Genomic DNA, 21,603 nt, shown 5'->3' on the forward strand with positions numbered 1-21,603 from the left:
TAACGTACCATGCCCCGGTGTGTTGTATTTGTTTTATTTAAAATGTTAGTTTCAAAACATTCCCCCTTGCATTTGGTATCTTGTTTTTGTAAGTGTAGAATGTAGCTAAAACTTGTGTAAAGTTTTGTCTCACATTGTAAGCCCTTGATTGTGGTACTCACCCTCCTCTCTCTTGTGTGGAGGGGTCCCCAAGTTGATTGGACCCTTTGATGGCTTATATAAGCAATGGGCTTGGGCTCATAAAACACATCAATAGAATTCGGATTTCTCTCCTCTCTAAACTATCTTTTGAGTCTAGTCTTGCTCTTCCATGTAACTGAAGTCTTTGTGCGTAAGACCAAGGTTTGGTGGTTGCTTTATCTTGGAGATAAAACGCAACGATCCCCCGGGTGCACTATTACAGGGGGCATTTCAAACTTTAAGGGAGCAAGCCCTTGAGTGTGGGACTCATCCTGCTCTCTCTTGTGTGGAGGGGTCCCCGAGTTGATTGGACCCTTTGATTGCCTATATAAGCAATGGGCTTGGGCTCATAAAAAACATCAACAGAATTCAGATTTCTGTCCTCTCTAAACTATCTTTTGAGCCTAGTCTTGCTCTCCCATGTAACCGAAGTCTCTATGCGTAAGACCAAGGTTCAGCGGTTGCTTTATCTTGGAGATAAAACGCAAAGAACCCCCGGGTGCACTATTACAAGGGGCCTTTCAAACTAAGGATGTAAGCCTTTGAGTGTGGGACTCACCCTCCTCTCTCTTGTGTGGAGGGGTCCCTAAGTTGATTGGACCCTTTGATTGCCTATATAAGCAATGGGCTTGGGCTCATAAAAATCATCAACAGAATTCAGATTTCTCTCCTCTCTAAACTATCTTTTGAGCCTAGTCTTGCTCTCCCATGTAACCGCAGTCTCTGTGCATAAGACCAAGGTTCAGTGGTTGCTTTATCTTGGAGATAAAACGCAAAGAACCCCCAGGTGCACTATTACAGGGGGCGTTTCAGACTTTAAGGGAGTAAGCCCTTGAGTGCATAAGACCAAGGTTCGATGGTTGCTTTATCTTGGAGATAAAACACAAAGAACCCCCGGGTGTACTATTACAGGGAACGTTTCAGACCTTAAGCAGAGTGTCTTTGTTGATGTGACTCAACCACAGTTTCTGGTTCCTGACTATCTTCAACAGCAATTTTGTGACTTTCAGCATCTATACAACGAGTACACGATGGCTTAGAGAACCTTTTCCCATAAAAATTACATCTAAAAAAAACATTATTAAATATATAATAATTTTAAGTAGCTTATACAAGTGTTTTGGGAGAATGATTACCAAAATATTTAATTTAAATTTGGGCAAGAGATCAATGCTTGATCGTATAGTCCTTGCACCAGTGGAGGGGCTAATATGAGTGCAAGTAGGGGTATCAACATGGATCAGCTTTTTGATTTCACAAGGGATGAGATAGTAAATTCACGTTATCTTATGTTTGGGCACATGAACTACGCAATCAAGTAGCATTCTTTTTCCTTTTAAAGTTAAAAAATGTGAAAAAAAACTTCCCTTAAAAAAATATCCTTTTCTTTTCTTTAATTTTCATTGCAACAGACCGAGCCAAAAATCTGAATAATCGTAGAAATTTTGGATTTATTGGGGGCGATAGATGTGAAGCGTTGGAAACTGCCAAACTGGGATAGATCGTCATCCTCCTCGGGAGGGAAGGGGACGAAAGTCAAAATGTCAACGATTTTTAAAGATAAAATTGGGGGAATAAATGTTAGGGTTTGCAAAATTTTCGATATAGGATTTGAGGTCGGTGGATGGGTCGCGTATCCTGAAGTTGGAACGGAAGCAGCCTCTGGTAGTTGAATTGGAACAGAAGAAACTGGAATTGATTAGTAGTGATGGAGGAGGAGGAGGAGGAGAGTCAGAGAGATGGGAATGAGAAGGTGAGGTCGTTGATCGAGATTGCAACGAACTCAACGGCTCCAGATGTCGATCTTCGAATTCTCAAATCCATCAAATTGGTCGTTCGTTCCTCCGACTCTGAACTTCGACTCGCCGTCGAAACCCTAATGGAAAAGATGAAGAAAAATCACTCCCAGGTTCTTTCTTCTAACTATGCTGAACCATATGTCCGTCTATTGCAATTGTATTCAATGGAATTATAGGTTACCTGTTAGTGATCTAAGATGAAAAAACGTAATATATCCTCCTCAACACCATGTTTTGATGTCTGCCAAACAAAATTTGATATATGCTTTCAAGTCATGGTTTCTTATGCGAAATTTTGATGTGAAAAGTGATCACACCTGAAATTCAATCATAAGGGTTGCTTTACAAGGGTATCGAATCCCTGGATCAAATTCCATACTCGAAAACTATTTGGGAATGACCACTGGAACTTTTGAATTTTGCTGATTCATTATGGATGCTAAATGGAAGGTTTGTTGTTTTCATTGATGGTGTTCTTACTCATAGGAAGTTTGAGACAGCTGTAGAGCTTTTTGCCAATTCATTTATTTTCTTTCAATTTAATGCATGTTACCTAGATGCTTCAAAAAGAGTATCATATCTAATATTTCAAAATCCATATCTTTTTTTGGGTGAATAAAAATCCATATCTTCATTAAATGTCATTCTCAGTTTATTCCGGTTTAAAAAGAGAGAGTTTTTTCGCATGGAACAACTAAACTTGAATTACTTTTGCAGGTAAGGTACCTTGCACTTCTCATAATCGATGAGTTGTTCATGCGGTCAAAGCTATTTAGATCCCTATTTGTCGTGAACTTTGATCAGTTTTTGAGTTTGAGTGTTGGTTTCGGAAGGAACTATCAACTCCCTGAACCTAATGGTATTGCAGTGAAGCTTCGTTCGAAAGCAATGGAGTTTTTAGAGAAATGGAATGATTCATTTAGCATACATTACAGACAGGTGAGGTTAGGATTTGACTACTTGAAGAATACCCTTCGGTTTCAGTTTCCAAATATTCAGCAAAATGCATCTCGGATACAACAAGAGAGAAGAGAGAGAGAGATGAGGTCAAAAGAAATTTTACAAAACAAGTTTGCCTCTCTTAGGGAAACCATTGCTTCATATAAGGGTGAAATTCTGTTAACAGTTGATGAAATAGAGGAATGTTTGCAGATTCTTAATTCCAAAAATGAATTAATGACATTGGATGCCTTGGAGGAGGATGAAGTTGAAGAATTCCGGTGCTCTGCTTTACAACAGATTCGTCTTGCTTCATTAAAAGAAGGGCACAAGGTCCATGAGAACAACGACAATCAAGCTGTTTTTGATGTACTGAGGGAACTGTACAAGCTCCTAGTGACAAAACATCTGGTCTCATTGCAAGAATGGATGGTTGTTCTTGTGAGGGTTGAAACAGAAGATGTCAGATTTAGAGATTCCACATTGAAAGATCTCATTGATATTCGAAATCGTCTGCTATCAGTGAAGAAGAGATGTGAAGAATCTGGTTGTGCTCTTCCCAACCCTATCAATCGTGAAGAAGAGGATTTGTGGGAGGAGGGTAAAATAGAAGTTTTTGATGGTGGGAATTGTGGGGAACCTAGCAAGCCATGTGAAGATATTGGCAGTACGTCAACTCTGAAGGAAAAGAAGAATGCTGCCCGCAATACAGATCCAAGCGGCAGTAAGACCGTGGATCACGCAGTAGACGGTTCTGATATAACCTCTCTTAAGGGAAAGCTTTTGGCCGAAGCTCCTGTTATGACTTGGGGATCTTTCCTGGATAGTTGGGGTTCAAACCGCGATGTTTTGGCTAACCAGAGAGGACTGGAGCTTGAGAGTCACTGGGGCCGGGTAGACTATGATGCAGTTATTCCAGCAGAGAAAATTGCTGAATTGAATGTTCAGACTACATTATACAAGGAAAACAATGTTGAAATCCTACCGTGCCATGCTCCTTTGAGTAAGGGAGGACTTTGTCAGAGAAGAGATTTGAAAGTTTGCCCGTTTCATGGGCCCATCATACCACGAGATTCTAAAGGAAATCCAATCATTGAAAATTCATCCACGGATGACAAAACTCTTGATTTGGGGTCTAAAATAGTCGAGCAATTGGCCAAACAGGCAGTGAAGAATGTGCGAGATAGAGATGGAGATGAAGCAAAACAAAAGGCAAATGATAAAAAGTCACTGAAGCGTGCAAAACTTGCAAAAGTTCGTGAGCACAATGAAGCAGTCTTGCGTCAATCTGCACTTACATCAACCTCACGGTCTGCTAAATTTGGAGACGCTTTAGAATCAGTGGGTGTGAACAAAACCGTGGCCAGAGAGAAGAAACAAACACTTGCATCAATGCTGCGTAAGAAAATTACCCCAAAAGATAGATTAGCGAAGAGGCTTTTGAATTCTCGTGCAACAGATGCAACAGTAAGACAGCTGACATTCGGGGAGGATGCAAAATATCGGGAAGCTTTTCCAAATCAATGGTAGATTGATGCGTTATTTTTGCTCTTAAATTTGTGGGTTCTCTAACTTGGAGGGTGATTCCATGCTCAGTGATTTGTCTGAGGTGAGTACTGGAAGGGTGTTTTATTCATTGGCCAAACTTGTTTTATATGTTGGACCGAGCTGTACATTGTTAAGCAAGTATAAGGGGAGGAGGATTGTTTTTTCCACCAAGGAAAAGGGATGGATTGTTTTCCATTTGAGATGAAAATATAAAAAATCAGGTTATTTTTGTTGAAAGAATGGATCCTATCTAAACTTTTGTATCATAAAAAAGAGATGTTTTAATCATGCGAATTTTTTTAAGGGAGAATGTTCTCTGTGCCGCAGTGCAGCCTGCTCCTAGGCACATGGGCAGCCTATGCATGGGGGCAGGGTGGTCATTGTGCCCAACCCCATGTGCCTGGGCGCAGGCTGCGCTGCGGCACAGAGAACAGTGCCCCTTTTTTTAATTATGGGTAATTTACACATACCACTCTTGAGGTTTGATGAAAGGACAATTTTACCCCCCAATTTTGGAAAATTCTGCATACCCCCCTCCCCCCCCCCTCCCCCTCCCGAGGTTTGCAAACAGTTACAAATAAGCCCATTCCGTCAGTTTATGACTAACACTGTTAAAAATACGATGTGAATTGTTGAAATTGCCCTTGCAAAAAAAAAAAAAAAAAACCTGCAACTCATCTTCTCTGAATCGATTGGGGAAGATGAGTTGCAAGTATCCAAATACTCACCATTAGAATTGTTTGTGTGTTTTCCGTTTGAGTCTAAGGAAAACGGGTTAGTAGAATTGTAGGGAAAAAGGACAGTAAAGTAGGGGAAAACCTGAATATATTTGTTGACTATTTCATCAAATGCAGTGGCGGCATTGTCTGCTGCTGTTGTTATAATGATTCTGATCATGGTCATCTGGAGATTTTGTTATTACAGAAGAGTTAATCAAGTTACAGACACAAGGCAGACGAAAGTGGAGAGCTTCCGGTCAGGGATTGGAAAGGTTTCCATGACCAATGAATCAAAGGATCGAGATAGCTTCTCTGGTTATAATCGTCCAAATATCCAGAGTAGGGTGAGTTTCAGTGTTTTTCGACATGGAGCTCCCCCAAAATCTTCATTCAATTGGGCTTATCACCCTTGGCTTGTTGCAGAGGCTGTTGAGTATATGGTTGGTCTAGATTCGGCTTCGCAGCCGAAGCTTCATTGGGTTTATGTCCTACTGCGGATATAAGCTGGGAGGTGTGTGCAGAATTGGTGGATTTCATGCAGAAGATTAGATTCAATCCTGGATCGAAGAAAATCGATATGGGTACCCTGCCTTCGGGTCCTTCATGTGTTATCAAGTCTTCTCTGCCATTGCCAGGACCTCCATTTGAGAATGGCTCCTTCCCTCAAGAAGGTTATTTAGAGATCACCATTGTCTCTTGTCCTAATGACGAAGTTGATTCTCTCTCTCCACAGCGTTAAGAGAAGCCCTGGTTCAGGGGAGCTGACGAAATTAATTCCGCAGACTTCCAATGTAAGTGTACAGTCAGACTCATTAATCCATTTTACAAAAATCATTAATAGCAGTGGAAGATGAGTTGCAAGAATAACCTGAAATATTATTCTTGAAATAACAAAATCTCCAGATGACCATAAGTGTGAGTATTTGGATACTTGCAACTCATCTTCCCCAATCGATTTGGGGAAGATGAGTTGCAGGTTTTGTTTTTATTTTTTATTTTTTTGGGGATTTTTACAATTACCATCCCCAAATCTTTCATATCTATTATTAACCCCCACCAAAAACTTTCAAACAACTGCTATCCTCCCTGGTTGCATATTAATGATAAAGTGACCTCCACCATTACAGACCCGTAACGGACGAGGTTAGTAGTGATGCTGTGCTCTTGTCACGGAATATGTAGAACCAAAATGCCCTTCATCCAGACCCTTCCTCTTCACTTCACCAGGTGCAGCAAACCGGACCAGGTGCAGCAAACCGGAGGAACAAGAAAATCGTCGGCTTCCTTCTCCGGCGAACACCTCTTCATCACTTCCTCTTCACTTTCAAATATAAAATACCCAAATCGCCGTTTCACCCTTTCCCTTTTCTCCTACTCTTTCCTTGCTTCTTCTCCGTGTCGCATACCCTGAAACCTCCCCTGTTCTTGAACAAGTTCTGGGTGTATAAGAGAGACATCGATCTCTCATAGATCTGCTCCTATTAGCCTCAAAACTTGGGGCTTTAATACTTGTGCTAGGGCGACATTACCTGTAGAATACTCATTCCCAAATCTTGCTGTAATAGTGAGTTGCAAAGCTAATTTCATATCTGATTTACCCTCCTCCACCAGTGGTAGTTTCAAACATCAAATACATCTCTCCTGCTTCGTACTTGGGCTGATACTGATGTACATCCAAGAGAGATCTTCAATATCGACTTACCCCTGAAAATTTGGAGCCAACAGAGAACCCATGAAGGTGTAATCTCTTTCGAACTGTAGCTGTTTATGCTTTTCTGGGTTAGTCGTAAGGTTGAAGACAACCATAAGGTTGTGCTTCTATTTCCTTTTTATATTTGCTTTCCAGGATTGCCCCTCTCTATTTCTATGGACATCTGAAAGCGCAGATCAGAGGAAGAACAGACATTCTTGTACAGGGACTCGATCAGAGCTCTCAAATGGCCAAAATAAAAAATCCTAATTGCTAAAGATCTAAAAGCATCAATCTTCATCATCATCCTTCAGCACTCCTTTGAAATTTTTTAAATGTTACACATGGTTTCAACTTTCAGGGGGGCTATTTTTAATTAATTCATTTTTTTTTTCTCAATCACTTCCTGGTTTCACCTCGGAAGAGGGGTTTTACTTTCAATCCCCCTTTTGGGTTCGGTTCATGGGCTATTTTCAATTAATTCATTTTTTTTTCTCAATGACCTCCTGGTTTCACCTCGGACAAGGGGTTTTACTTCCAATCCCCACTTTTGGGTTCGGTTAATGGGCTGTTTTCAATTAATTCTTTTTTTTTTCCTCAATGACTTCCTGGTTTCACCTCGGAAGAGGGAGTTTGACTTCCAATCCCCCCTTTTGGGTTCGGTTCATGATGAAGGTATACTTGAATCCAAAGTTTTAAAGAGAATCAAATTTTCTCCATATGTACCAAGCTTTGACAGTTGAAGGACCGAGAAGGAGCACAGAAGAAGAAGAAGCATAGAAGAAATTATTTGCATAGATGGTCGCTGCCGGAGCAAGAGGTGTTCGTCGGAGAAGGAAGCCAAAGATGTTCTTGTTCCTCCGGTTTGCTGCAACAGGTGAAGTGAGGAGGAAGTGAAAAAGAAGGGTTTGGATGAAGGGCATTTTGGTTCTACATATTCCGTGACAACAACATATCACTACTAACACCCTTTGTTACGGGTCTATAACGGTGGGGGTCACTTTGTCATTAGTATGCAACAGGAGAGGGTATTAGTTGTTTGAAAGTTTTTGGGGGGATAATAATAGATATGAAAGATCTGGGGGTGGTAATTGTAAAAATCCCTTTTTTTTTTGGTTTCTTGCAAGGGCAATTTCGATAATTCACATCATATTTGTAACAGTGTTAATCATAAACTGACGGAATGGACTTATTTGTTACCGTTTGCAAACCTCAGGGGGGTACGCAGAATTTTCCAAAACTGGGGGGTAAAATTATCCTTTCATCAAATCTCAGGGGTGGTATGTGTAAATTTTCCTTTAATTATTAATGCCAAGTAGTAGAAGTCGTCGCACTTTAGTTATTTCATGCGCCTATGTCAGGGTGTAGGGGTAGCATTCTCTTTCCCTAAATATATTTATTGGGAGATGGTTTCTCACGATCTCATGTGGGGAGGAATTTGTACGCAACACCAATGGCACTGTTGAGCAGCAAAATTATCTTCTCAGGTTCCTACTTGGTACAGTTTGTCTGGTGCCTCTAATAAGAAGGGGGTGGACCTCACCCGGGTCCATCGTGCAGTGTGTCTGGATAAGGGGTAGGGTGATCATTTCTGTCCGTGAAATGACCATTCAGGTCCAATGAAATAAAAAATCACATCCAAACAAATGCCACAGTCCATACTCTCATTGGCCTTTACATTTTGATGCAGTTTCTACATTACCAAGTAGCGATCTCTTGTCCAATAAATAATTATCCTGATATAATCTACTGTATTTGGACGAGCTTATCCTTATTTAATCTATAAAGCTGCAAAATTATATGAATAATGAAAGATGGGCCCACATAAGTCAAAATTGAAGATCAATGTGAGACCCACTTTTCATTATTAATATAATTTCGCAGCTTTATAGATTAATTAGATAAGGATAAGCTCATCCAAATAAAGTAGATTATATCATGATAGTTATTTAAATTCAGGACATGCAGCATGATTGATGAACATAGATTCGAGTTTCCTTCATCCAAGATGAAGAAAAAACCTCTTTTAAGTCACAATATCTGAGCATTGGATTGGCACCTACACCAACGTGGGACAATAAGAGCACAACTCAGGGTCTAACATGGATGAGATTATTCATTTCATGGGGGTAGGATGATCATTTTATCCTATGACGTTTGGGTGCATAGAGACTGTCAATGATGAATGATGAATGATGAATCTGACTCTCCAACAGTTTCACGCGGCCCTGTATCTGAACACGGGGACCGCATCCCCCACACGACCAGATAAAGAGCATACAATCAAGCAGGATCCGCCAAACAAAATTTTACTCCCAATCTACTCTTGCAGAACAGAAGATCGGCAAAATCACTCAGGCAGAGCGTAACCAAACGGAACCTTATAAACTAACATCACCCAATTCCATTATGTGGCCATGGTGGCGGGTTCCACGTCAGATTGGTGGGGGATACTAGACGGTTATCCTCTTATTTCAGTCTATAAATTATTAGACAATAACACACGTCTAGATTTCCCGAAAAAATATCACAGAGATTTACGAAAATCCGTGAAGTACTGGTTATTGTCCAGAGTTCAAAACTAGATGTGCTTCTTGTATGACCCGTCTCTTTCGTTTCTCTCATTTACTCTTCGTCGTGCAGAAATCTGCTTGGTCAAGCTTGTAATCGTAGAGTAAAGGGTTACCCATTAGAGTTCTTCCTCAATTCTGCAAATCCTTTTTCATTTTACTTCCCGCATGTAAATTTTGAAGCATGTATTGCTAAGGGATTGAAAAGAAAAAAAAAAAAAGCCTTCTTGTGTGGCGGTCTTATCTAGGGGAAAGAAAGAAGCAGAGCCATGGCGGCTGCTGCTGTTCTTTTTAGGTCGAAATTTTTAAAAGAAGCAACTTCGAGAGCTGTTTCCCAAGATAGGTTATATAGTTTTCATTGCAATTATAGAAGAAAGTGGGATGATTTTTGGACCAGGATGCCGAACCATTTCAATAGGTTCAGAATGGTTTCTCTTCAAGGAGATTTAGTTGAAAAGGGTATAGGGTCTTCGCAAAGTCGTGAACTTTTATCGAATTCCAGTGAGGACCGATGCACAGAATCGATTAGTTTAGCGAATACTATGATGTCTTATGGGGAACCCCCTGAGTATTGGATACCACCGGGAGATGATCTTACGGTTCGCTCGGCGGCCATGAAAGTGAATTCAGTGCGTTGCGGGGGAGGCGGTGGAGCATCCATGGGTTCTGGTTCGAATTCCAATGATGGGAGTTGGGTAGGAGGGAATTTTGAAAACAGATTTCCGACCCCAAAGGAAATCTGCAAAGAACTCGATGATTATGTTATTGGCCAGGAGCGAGCCAAGAAGGTAACTTCAGTATCTTCGTTACTTTACAGTTTTCAGTTATTGCTTGAACTTAAATTTTAATTTTTTCCCCTTTTGAATCTCGTCACGAAGGTATTATTGTACTGACGAAGGCAATGAAGTTCTGTAAAGTTCCTTGTTTGTAGACAAATAGAATGCTGAGTATAGGATTATATTGGCATAACTTCGTTGTCAACTGTTGTCTGTTTTGGAGATAATAATCGTATCTACTCCTTTCCTCATTGTCACTTTTTTGTCAAACATCCGGGAATATGTAATTTGGAGAGCAATAACAAGTATTTTGAAGGAGAATCGATGGTCTGTACTGAAGTTGCAGTTGCAGTAGGGTTTAATCCTTTCTTTTTTTTGGATTATTTTCAACTAAGTTTGTAGCCTAATGTCCATAAATAGTTATGTACAAAAACCTATTTATTCAAACATTCTTCTCTAACTGCATCTCACAAATGCAGGTACTTTCTGTGGCGGTTTACAACCATTACAAGAGAATATATTACGAGTCTGTGCTTAAGTGGGTAGCTTGACCTTGCTTTGACCTTTTTCTCTCTCTTTACTTACAATTAGGGCTCACAATAATTTAGAATCGTAGGTAACTCTAAATTTACTATAAGGAGAAGCACTATAAGGTCACCTTTTGCCAGCTGAAACTCCAGTGTTGCTATACTTTTCATTCAAAATCTTTGTTCTTAACCCTCATCACCACAATCTTGGATGTTAGGTCTGCTGGAGTTGCAGTTAATGGTGAAGTCGATTCAACGGATGATGATTCTGTAGAGCTCGAGAAAAGTAACGTTCTTCTAATGGGTCCAACTGGCTCAGGTGTGGACCATTGTTATATTAACTGTAATGATTGCATTACTTTGACAGTATGGAATGAGTTCGTCCTATTTATAATGTTTATTCCAGATTTATCCTCTGGAAAGCATCGTAAAATGACAGGAGGAATTGTTTATGTTCTTTAGGGTACTGATCTCCTTCTACACATGTAATATGTTTTTTTTTTTAACGACAGGGAAGACATTACTTGCAAAAACTCTGGCACGGCTTGTGAATGTTCCATTTGTTATTGCAGACGCAACAACACTGACCCAGGCAAGTTGGGTTCTATTCAGCTATTATTTAGTACTGTCGCTTTTCTCTTCTCTCCTAGGTCAATCCAGAATAATGTTTACTGAGGTGCTACGGAGCTAGTATTTCAACTCTGATGTGTCACTTTGACCAGGCAAGCTTTTGGTAGACTACTCAATCAGAAGGAAATTAAGGCTGGTTTGGGATTATTTTTAGAACTTCCCAGAACATCCCAACAGCACAATTGGGATGTTCCAGGAACAATCACAAACCAGCCCTGTTCACTCGATCTTGTTGTTTGCTCAAGTTGGAATGCTTAACGAAAAATAAATTGATTCCATTGGAGCTCTGAGAAGTATTCTTTTGTGCAGGCTGGATATGTAGGAGAGGATGTGGAGTCCATATTATACAAGCTTCTTACGGTATTTCTCAAGTCTATCCTATGGAATCCCTGTAGATTTTACTGAAGGATTTGCTCCCTGCTGTTATTTCTTGAAATACTTTCCCAGAACATCATCAGTACAATTTTTGCCACATGATGGCACATTTGGTGATCAAATTTTTTGGCCTCAGATAGCGTCTAGCAATCCATACCCATATCTAAAGTTTCAGTCCAGATGGATTCATACACGACAGAAATCATGGAAGAAATTGAACTGTGGAGATGTTCCCGGAAACACAACCAAACGAGGCCTAAGCTGCCACGTGGCAGATATTTAGGGCTGTGTAAATTAGCTTATTTTAATGGGCCATGATGTAAAGAGATGTATCAATGTTCAAAACACGTGATTTAAGAAATTATCAATTTGGTTTTGCAGAGTCATACATGTTCAACAAATCGTTCACTTTTAGGAGATAATTGTTTAGTGACGATTTATTCATGTTGTGCATCATTGCTTAATTAGAACATGTTGAACATTGCTTGCAATATAGCTGAGGGAACCCCTAGACTTCCCTTTGGCTGGACATAACTATGCTGTTACTTGTACTCACTTGATACTATTATCATGAAAATTTAATTTCCATATGAAGTTCTATCTAATATCATAAGTTGGTCATTGGTTTGCTTGTATTGTATATCAGGCTGCTGACTTTAATGTGGTGGCTGCCCAGAAGGGCATTGTCTACATTGACGAGGTTGATAAGATCGCCAAAAAGGTCAATACAATGCCCACCGATGGTTGGGAAATATAGTAACTACTGTGGTGCTTTTTATTTTTTTATTATTTTTTTAAGCACGGTCACATACCACTTTGTCTTTGCATATGCAGGCTGAGAGTCTCAACATCAACCGAGATGTATCAGGCGAGGGTGTCCAGCAGGCATTACTAAAAATGTTGGAAGGAACGGTGAGTTTTCATGTGCATTTTTGGTTCTTGTTCTGGAAACCTGGGATAGCTTCACAAAAAACAAATAACTTCATCAGGGTTTTATGGAAGGAGTTCATGTCCCAGTGTTTGTGTTTGATGATCCTACTAGATCAGCTTATCTTAGCATTTATCTCTTAATTCTAGTAAATCTGTTATGTGGGTCCACCCAACTGGGAGTCTGATGCTTTTGTTTCTCCCCATTGTCCAGTATGGAGGGATTTGGAATGTACTTCAGATCTTCTCTCTTATATGTTGTCCTCATTCTGTATGGGGAGTCTGTTCTGCAGTAAAGTTGAGGCGGCATTCATCTTAGGTCCTTCTTCTATGACATCCGGGGTGCCTATAGTTAGTTCAAAGGACAAGCTATCAATGGCGTACCAATGCAAGCCATATTGTATTTAGAGGGGTTGGAACTTTCCATTGACTCATTGATTATTTCAACAATGGGATTGTCTATGTAATACTATCTGGACAATGAGTCATTTGGTTCAGTAGTTCTATCTGGACAATAGGTCATGTTTTTCCTGGCTACTAACAGAATGCACTATATTGGACAAGTTTTTATTGCATAAAAGGTTGCTTCACTGTGTTTTCCTTTTTGGAATTCAATCCTCTGCTGGAACAGGTGGTTAATGTCCCAGAGAAGGGAGCTCGGAAGCATCCTCGAGGTGACAATATTCAGGTATTTACTGGTTATGGCATACTTGATAAACTGGCCAGCAAAACATATATCTTCATTGTTTAGGAATTTTTCTGGCAGGAGGAACTTTCATGCATTTTGAATTCCTGTAGTTTCGAATGAGAAAAAGGTGTCCTAAGCTAGAAAAACAATATTGTGTCAAGAAAGTTTTCCTTTGTGGGAAATTTGAGGAAAATAAAGTTTTCCGGGGAAATTTAATGAAAAGTATGAAGAAGCTTGCACATAGTTGTCATGGCGTCGCCGCCATGCGTCATATCGCTGGAGAAGTGGGCATATCGACCACCGATATGGATGATGTAAGAATATCGACCGATATGGCCTCCATGTCGCCGCCATGGACGCCATACCACGACATATGGCCATATTGGGAGACATGGTTGTTTCAAATTATAAAACTTAATTTATTTGAACCATTTTTTATTTTAATGCTTTTTCCTTAACATAAAAAAAAATTAAAAAAAATCAAACAAAAAACACTAATTCACTATTGACTAATACACAATCACATATTCACATCAGCAATTTTTTATTTATTTAGATGGGTTGTTTATTAGCTTTATTCACTCAATATAAATTACGTTCTTGTAATTGTTTTTCTGTTTTGTTACTTTTGTAGTCACTTTCATATGAATCATATCTCAACTCTCATGATTTTTCAACTTTATTATCAGCAAGACTATTGCTATCAATTATTTGATAATCCATGATTTCATATACACTAATGGATATTACACTTTCATGAATTAAACCATAGGAGATTAGTAGTACACTTTCATGTTAATTTTTTATGTTATAGGATGTATATTATAGCATACTAAATGACATTAAAAATAGAGAAAATAAAAAATAAAACATGGTCGATATGATCACCATGGCAACACCATGGCGGGCGACATGTCGATATATCGACATGACACCCCTCACGCGACGACGTGACAACTATGAGCTTGGAACAATATTTCTTTTGAAAAATTAAGTGCTACAATAGTGGGCATGGATATATTTTCAGTTTCTATCGTTGAAGCTGTAGTTCAATAACAATTCAGTCAACTAGGTATTTAATCCAACAGTGAAGGTTCATCCTAGATTTGTAGAACTTGATATGTAGTGTGCGACTACACTTGAGGACAAAAATAAACAGAAATTTGCTAGCAAACTTGTGAAGCTGCACATTAAAGAACTGGATGAATACAGTGATTTTTGCTGAAACCCATTTAGAGTTCTTTGGCTGTCAAATGCAAAGGAAAAGTTCAAGGTCTTGTCATGGCTGTTATATTCCACAAATAGAAAGGAGAAAATCTTTTCAATGGATGGGGAAAGAAACCAAAAAAAATCCCCCAAAAGTGCAGGGTTACTTTTCTCCCTGAATCTTTCAAATCTTATGAGTTATTTTACTTTTCACTCATCTGTATCCATCTTCTGTGGAAAGAAACTGATCTGAAGAGGAGAAAGAGACATAAATTTTTTCCTTAAAAGGGTGGCACACTTCCACTGCTGAACCTTTGAGAACGTAGAGTTGATTTATTTTTCCACCGCCTATCTCTGTTTCCTTCTCTGAAAATTTAAATCATCTGAAACCTCTAATGTATTATTTTGGGTTTGCAATTTTCAATATTCTCCTTTACTGCTTTCTAGATACTCAGGATTTGCTCAAGACTCTAGATTGAACACGCCTTCAGGCTTGCCACTAATCAATGGATTTGACTGTAGCTTTTCCTGCCCTTTAGTGTGGCTAATGAGTTTCATGTCACATGTACCCCATAAGATCAGTTTTATTTTGTTTACCATTATTATTATCTGTCTTTTTTTTTTCTTTTCCAGATTGACACTAGAGATATTCTCTTCATTTGTGGGGGTGCCTTCATTGACTTGGAGAAATCAATATCAGAGAGGTTAGAGGTTATATAGAAGTAATGATCATTTTAATTCCCATAATGCTCTTCTTGTGGAGTGTTTCTTCAATTTAATATATTTTATATCTTACTAGACGGCAAGATTCTTCAATTGGGTTTGGAGCACCAGTGCGTGCAAATATGAGGACTGGTGGTCTGACAAATGCTATGCTGACATCATCTTTATTGGAAACCGTAAGTGTAAATCAAATTCTAACTAGCAAGTAAATGCTTATAGCTTGCAAACTTCTCTCTGGCATTCTTTTGCTTTTTTTTTTCTCCATAAGTGTAATTGGGTTTGTTTTTTTTTTTCCTTGTGGCTCAAAACTTGTTATAGATTCACTCCCTATATGAAAATACACTTTGTATATGCAGGTTGAAAGCAGTGATCTTATTGCGTATGGTCTAATACCAGAATTCATTGGACGGTTCCCTATCCTCATCAGTTTATCAGCTCTCAATGAAGATCAGCTTGTTCAGGTAATATAACCTGACGATGTACGTTTGTTATACTCATGTGTGCAAGGTGCTTGTAGTTTTTCTTTATAATTTGGGAAATGGAAAATAAATAAATAAATAAAATCTTATTGAGATATCATTGATAAAGTAGTTAAAAGAAGAGAAGTATTTGGGTGAGCAGCAATAATTATAAATTATCCTATATAGGTTTCCCCAAATAGTAATTAGTAAAGCCTTGATATCTCACCTTTGTCATAGAAAGTATGAAGGATCACTCCGGGGTCCGGGCTATCTAAGCTGATATATCACACACACACATTACTAGAACACAGTACACAAATACAGTGACAAAGAGTACTAACTTTCTTAACCTGTTGTCTGAGGGTGTTAATACCCAATCTGACCTGAAAAACCGAACCAAACCTGGCCTGCTATTTAATAGTTGGTCTCAGTCAGGGTAAATGAGTTATGCAAATATTCAGTCGATCCCGGTCTGGACAAGTTAGACCCATGGGAACTTACTAAATGACCTGAGTAGCCTGAAAACTGACAAAAATAAAGCCAATTAAAAACAGACTATACTGATGGACCAGATGCTTAATGTAATGTATGTATGGGCCTCCGGGCCTGTTGGTCTGAGTTTTTTTTAAGCTGTATAGTCAGTAAATTGAATAAAATATTGAGACCCTAAGGCCCAGAGCCGAATAGGATAAGCCTCTAATTGAATGAAGATGGATTAAGAGAAATCTGTCTATTATCAGTCTTAAACTGGTTCTAGATCAATTGGAAACTGGAAGACTGAAACTGTTTACAAACTGAGACCGACCAAACATATACTAAACGGTCTTGGTCTGGAAAATCTGGCACTGATTATATAATCTGTCAGTCTCGTGCTGGGCCCATAGAGGTAGTGTGTCTGGGTCAATCAGATCAAAACCAACTGGGACCAACCGATTGACACACTAACTTCTAGTTCTCTCTCTATTTTTTGAGTCTTGTAATTGTTGAATTTACGTAGTGTACGCTGACAATTGATAAGGATTTGGTTTCTAGGTTCTCACTGAGCCAAAGAGTGCCCTGGCAAAACAATACAAAAAGATGTTTCAAATGAATGGTGTAAGTTTTTCTTCTCAGTTCTTCTCAGAATTTCTTCTTCCATTCCTTTTTCTTTGATATAATGTGTATCTGTGGAACATTAATAGTTACCGGGTGCGACATAAACATTTATACATTTTGGTGACTCATCCCAGGACAAATGTCTGGCCACCAGGTCAAGTGGTTTCCCATTGTGTTATATATTTTGCACATGCTTTAATATTTCTGTAGGGTAAGGTTGCGTATGTTAAGGTTGCTCCATTGTGACCAAGTGGTCATGGGTTCGAGTCTGGAAACAGCCTCTTTGTGAAAGCAGGGGTAAGGCTGCATACATTATGACCCTCCCCAGACCCCGCAGTGGCGGGAGCCTCGTGCACTGGGTAGGCCCTTTCTTTTAACATTTCTGTGTCATGAAAGAAATCACCGACATTTCTCCCCCTCCCTCTTTTGTTCTTTTCAAGCTTTCTTTGCTCTCCATTTGGAGTTCCTTTTTCCATCGTAAGATGTGCTTGTCTTGAATGTTGATTGCACCATGAATTCATATTCAATCCCTTTTTTGTTCTGTCAAATTCAGTCCGTGGAAATAAAATAGAATTGGAAAGCAAACAATATACCTGAGATGAGAATGAGAGAAAATGTAAACCCCTGATCCATGATTACTGTTCTGCATCCTGTTCAGTCCCTCTTTAGCTGTTTTCTGTCTTGACAAACTACCCAGGTCTTCTGGGTCATTAAGGTTTTTCTTGCACAGATGGGTGAAATCAACCCTTGAACCATTTTCAGTTCCAAGTGACAGTTTGAGTGTATAGGATCTGATTGCATTGTTACATTTTTAGGTGTTGTATTTAATGTACTAGGCATTCACTGTGATGGATCCACAATCATGCATACCACTTTAAGCCATATTGATTTGAACTACTTTTGTTGGCTCAGGTCAAGCTACATTTTGCTGAAAATGCATTGAGACTAATTGCTAGAAAAGCAATGGCTAAAAACACGGGGGCTCGAGGCTTACGTTCCATATTGGAGAATATCTTGATGGATGCAATGTATGAGGTATGCACTCTTTTCCTCCCGAACTTGAGACTTGTATAACTCTGGCATGGTCACAAAATATCAAGTGAGTTCCTGGATGTTGTGTTACATTGCAGTTGCTATAGTCAATTTTAGAAAAGAAAAATGTAGTGTCCTGGTAGAGAGTAGTGCCATACCTATGTTCACTAATTATTGTTCTGATGGTTCAAAAGACAATGAATTTGAAGGGTTAGGGCCATCAGTCAAGTCATCTTTTGGCCTTACATAAGATCTAGTTAACTGTGGATTCATCTCCATTATTTGCTCTACTACAAATTGTGCAGTATCAGTTGTAGATCTTTACGCACTTCAATTGGGAACCTCAGCCAAATATGTGATTACTGTTGGAGTTCTAATCGTTCTGTTTCGATCAGTCATATACAAAACAATATTGTATTTGATTTGGTCATCCTTATTTGATTTTCGCATCCAAGAGGTATAGGAGAAAAATTGATGCAGTTTGATATCCAACTCTCGGATTTCACACTGCTCACAGGCCCAGGAATAGGTGGGAAACGGATTTCAGATCAGATCTGAAGCTAATCCAAATAGAAAAGAATAGCAGGTTTCTGCAGGAGAGAAGAAGGACGAAGTTCTATCAGCCACAAGAGTCATGGGGTAGAAGATGGGGGAGAGAAGAGGAGATCGCAGGGAAAGAAGAAAAGAGAGAGAAACCCAAATTGTGAGGGAGGAAGAGAGAGAAGCAACAACCTCAATTTTCTTTAATCAAATCTTATGAGGCTGTTAACCGTTACATGTATTTATAAATCTGAACAAAAAAGGGAAATAAAACAGGATTCTAAACTTCCTAAACTCTTCAATTGTGGGTTGCTGTTGAAGAGTCCCTACTTGATTCGAATAACAAAAGAAATAACCAAAAGAAAAACTCCTCTAGTCGTTGGCTAACTTGGAGTGTCCTAATCTATCTTAATAACTTAATTAATGAAGCAAAAACTAACCCAAAGGCTAGACTTTATAGTGTCCTAATCTAGCCTCATTATTACAATTAAAATAACTGTTATAAATTACCCCACGACCTGAAGTGATAAGATTCCAGAATTCCTAGAATTCTAGAAACCGCAAACCCATTTAGATGTCTTCAAATTGGATCACACAATTTGGCTAAGCCTTATTTAATTAAACTACTAACAAAAATAAAATAATATGGTAATAATACTTCCATACACGTCTAACCAGTGTGTCCCACAAACAAATTCGAAACTATTTACTTCTAATTTAAAAATTATCATATAGTTTGGGCCTATGGTATTACAATGCCTCAATTTACAAATACAAATCCAAGACCCTGATTTTGAGATCAAACACATCTGATCGTGTCCCTGCATTAAAGATACCTGGCAAAAAAATTAGAAATTTGGGTGAGTTAATTCTTAAAATTTCCTGGGAAATAAAATTAATAAACTACTGAAAATTAATTTGACAGACAAGATTGACAGGGAGCAAACATCCTCTTGCATCTCCGTTTCATTCCAATGCCATCCTCTCATTTATTTTTCTTTCGCTTTATGAAATGGTACCTCTTGATCCCATCAGCTAAAATAATAGCATTTGTTCTTGATTCTTTTCAGATTCCAGACACAAGAAGTGGAAATGATAAAATAGATGCTGTTGTGGTTGATGAAGAAGCCATTGGATCTGTAGAAGGATGTGGTTGTGAAGCTAAAATCCTAAGTGGTGATGGTGCATTGGATCGGTATCTTTCACAACAAACTGTGAAGGAGGCAGATGATCCGGAGGTATGTTTTCATCAGTTTGATGTGATAGCTGCTTATGAATTGAAGCTTGAATGAAAAATGAGCAGATTTTTCATCTGCTTGTTATAGTTGATAGACTGTATGGTCATATGCTAATGGGTAACTGAATTGATAATTACATGCTCAATGATTTAAAAAAGATACTGAAATTTTAACCAGATGGAAAATGTTGTGTTAGGAATTGATGTTGCTTGCTTTGGTTTCATCAATGCCCTATTTCTACTATTCAGCAAGTACTGAAAGTTGCTGTTGCAAGTTTATAATTTAGAGCAATAGCATTATGCATAATATATTTATACTACCATGATATTAACTTGTCGACTCCGGTACAAACACTTTAGGTCTGTCTCCACCATGATTGTAGATTCAATCCCTAACAAATTAGGTTGTTCAGTAGTGAATTGTGCACCTCAATGGTGAATATGGTGAAACCCTCAGTTCTTTCTAACTCTGATGTGAAGAGTTCTTTCATCCAATAAATGGGGAAGAAAGAACCCATCCATCTGCAAGTTTACTTTTTTTTTCCCCCTCAAGTTTTGTAAGTCTAGATTCGAACGAGGCAATTATATTGCTTGTTACTGATTCCATTGCCTGTGAAGTCTTGGTGGTTCTCTAAGGTCAAATGGGTGGACAGACATTCACAGTCTGGCTCCATTGTTTTTACTGATGTTGGTTGCCACCCCCAAGCTAGGAGTCCCACTTCGCCATCCATCATATATGGGGCACCTGGACCTGACTTGAAACATTTCTTGCCTGATTATATGGCCTTATTGTAGTCCTATTCAGTTAAATGTCTTTAAAAATCACTGCATTATGGATATCTTAAATTATTTGCCTTCGTGCTGATGAGAACCTTTGATAAATTTGAAATAGAGATATAAAAGGGTTATACAATTCCTTATCAGAATTGAGGAAACATGGTCATTTGAGGTACTCCCTCCATGAGTATGGTCTAAATAGTAATATGATTGGAGAATCTATCTGTTTTACTCATTGCCACAAGTTTGAACAAGTCTTCACTGTGCGAAAATAGGGCTATTATGTTTTCTCTAATAAATATATTCCGTTTCCGTTTCCTTTGTATTTTTCCTGAAGATATTATGAGATGATAACATGGGTTTTGCGTTTCAGAGAACCGGGGAAGAATCTGATGGGGAGTCGGAAGTGGAACCAGAGCTCCCTTCTGTTGTTGCCAGTATGTAGTCTTCTGGCGATGTCCATTTGTGGTCTCAACCTTGTAATTAAGTTAATATGTATTTAAGTTACATTAATTATAATGGGTTTCCGGAAGAATGAGTCCCCAAGGTTATTTGAAAATGTAGATTGGAGCAACCTAAGGTCGCTGAAATTTAGAAAGCATGAAAATGTAGATTGGAGCAACCTAAGGTCGCTGATATTTAGAAAGCATCAATGTCATGGTTTCAAAACTCGACATCAAATCGGGTGAATCGACCAATATGAATAGGAATCGGCTGGTCCTCATCCTGATTCAATTCAATTTCCCAATCTTCTTTCGAATCACCCATGAATGCACTTGGATCCTCATTTGTGTCCATTTTTTCCCTTTTATTAGCAAGTAGAACAGCACAGAGTCAATGAAACTGACCTCATGTAGCAAGATCTACAAGTATTTTGACTCTTATCACAGATTTGAGCAAATCTTTGCTTCTTTGGGATTCTAATTTCTAGGGTTTAAGCCGATTCTGTGCTGATTCTGATCTGACAAATCTGGTTTTTTAAACCTTGATCAATATGGCTATTTGTATGAGTTTGTTTTGGGTAGCTAAGCATCAGCAGCTTTATTCAGGTAGACTAAAATCGCAAACTCGAGTGGAGATACCCAATTATGAGCAGGGCCATTGTCATCTGGGGATGATCTCATGAGAGTAATTGACCCCAGATATCATGAAGAAGAGGCAACG

At 38.8% G+C, this 21,603-nt stretch overlaps 2 protein-coding genes across 4 annotated transcripts; both read left to right on the forward strand.

Annotated features, from left to right (window-relative positions):
* The first annotated feature begins 1,869 nt into the window (after nt 1-1,869).
* On the forward strand, nt 1,870-20,954 carry LOC122666134 (CLP protease regulatory subunit CLPX1, mitochondrial-like). Of its 3 annotated transcripts, XM_043862261.1 has the most exons (17): nt 1,870-1,882; nt 3,746-3,750; nt 9,798-10,233; nt 10,701-10,763; nt 10,968-11,067; nt 11,261-11,340; nt 11,688-11,738; nt 12,400-12,474; nt 12,588-12,665; nt 13,312-13,368; nt 15,208-15,278; nt 15,374-15,473; nt 15,654-15,758; nt 16,791-16,853; nt 17,766-17,888; nt 19,496-19,663; nt 20,813-20,954. In XM_043862261.1, exons 3-17 carry the CDS (start codon nt 9,844-9,846, stop codon nt 20,882-20,884), a joined length of 1,596 nt encoding a protein of 531 aa, XP_043718196.1. In that variant the 5' UTR covers nt 1,870-1,882; nt 3,746-3,750; nt 9,798-9,843; the 3' UTR covers nt 20,885-20,954. The 3 variants fall into 3 exon arrangements, with proteins under 3 accessions (XP_043718196.1, XP_043718195.1, XP_043718197.1); XM_043862260.1 differs by lacking the exons at nt 1,870-1,882; nt 3,746-3,750 and having other exon boundaries at nt 9,447-10,233; XM_043862262.1 differs by lacking the exons at nt 1,870-1,882; nt 3,746-3,750; nt 10,701-10,763 and having other exon boundaries at nt 10,069-10,233; nt 10,967-11,067.
* LOC122666135 (UV-stimulated scaffold protein A homolog) lies at nt 1,889-4,538 on the forward strand. Its single transcript, XM_043862263.1, has 2 exons — nt 1,889-2,089; nt 2,697-4,538. The coding sequence occupies exons 1-2, from the start codon at nt 1,889-1,891 to the stop codon at nt 4,446-4,448; spliced, it is 1,953 nt and encodes a 650-aa protein (XP_043718198.1). The 3' UTR covers nt 4,449-4,538.
* Nucleotides 20,955-21,603: the final 649 nt, after the last annotated feature.

The sequence above is a fragment of the Telopea speciosissima genome, chromosome 6, assembly GCF_018873765.1.
Source record: "Telopea speciosissima isolate NSW1024214 ecotype Mountain lineage chromosome 6, Tspe_v1, whole genome shotgun sequence".
NCBI lineage: Eukaryota > Viridiplantae > Streptophyta > Magnoliopsida > Proteales > Proteaceae > Telopea > Telopea speciosissima.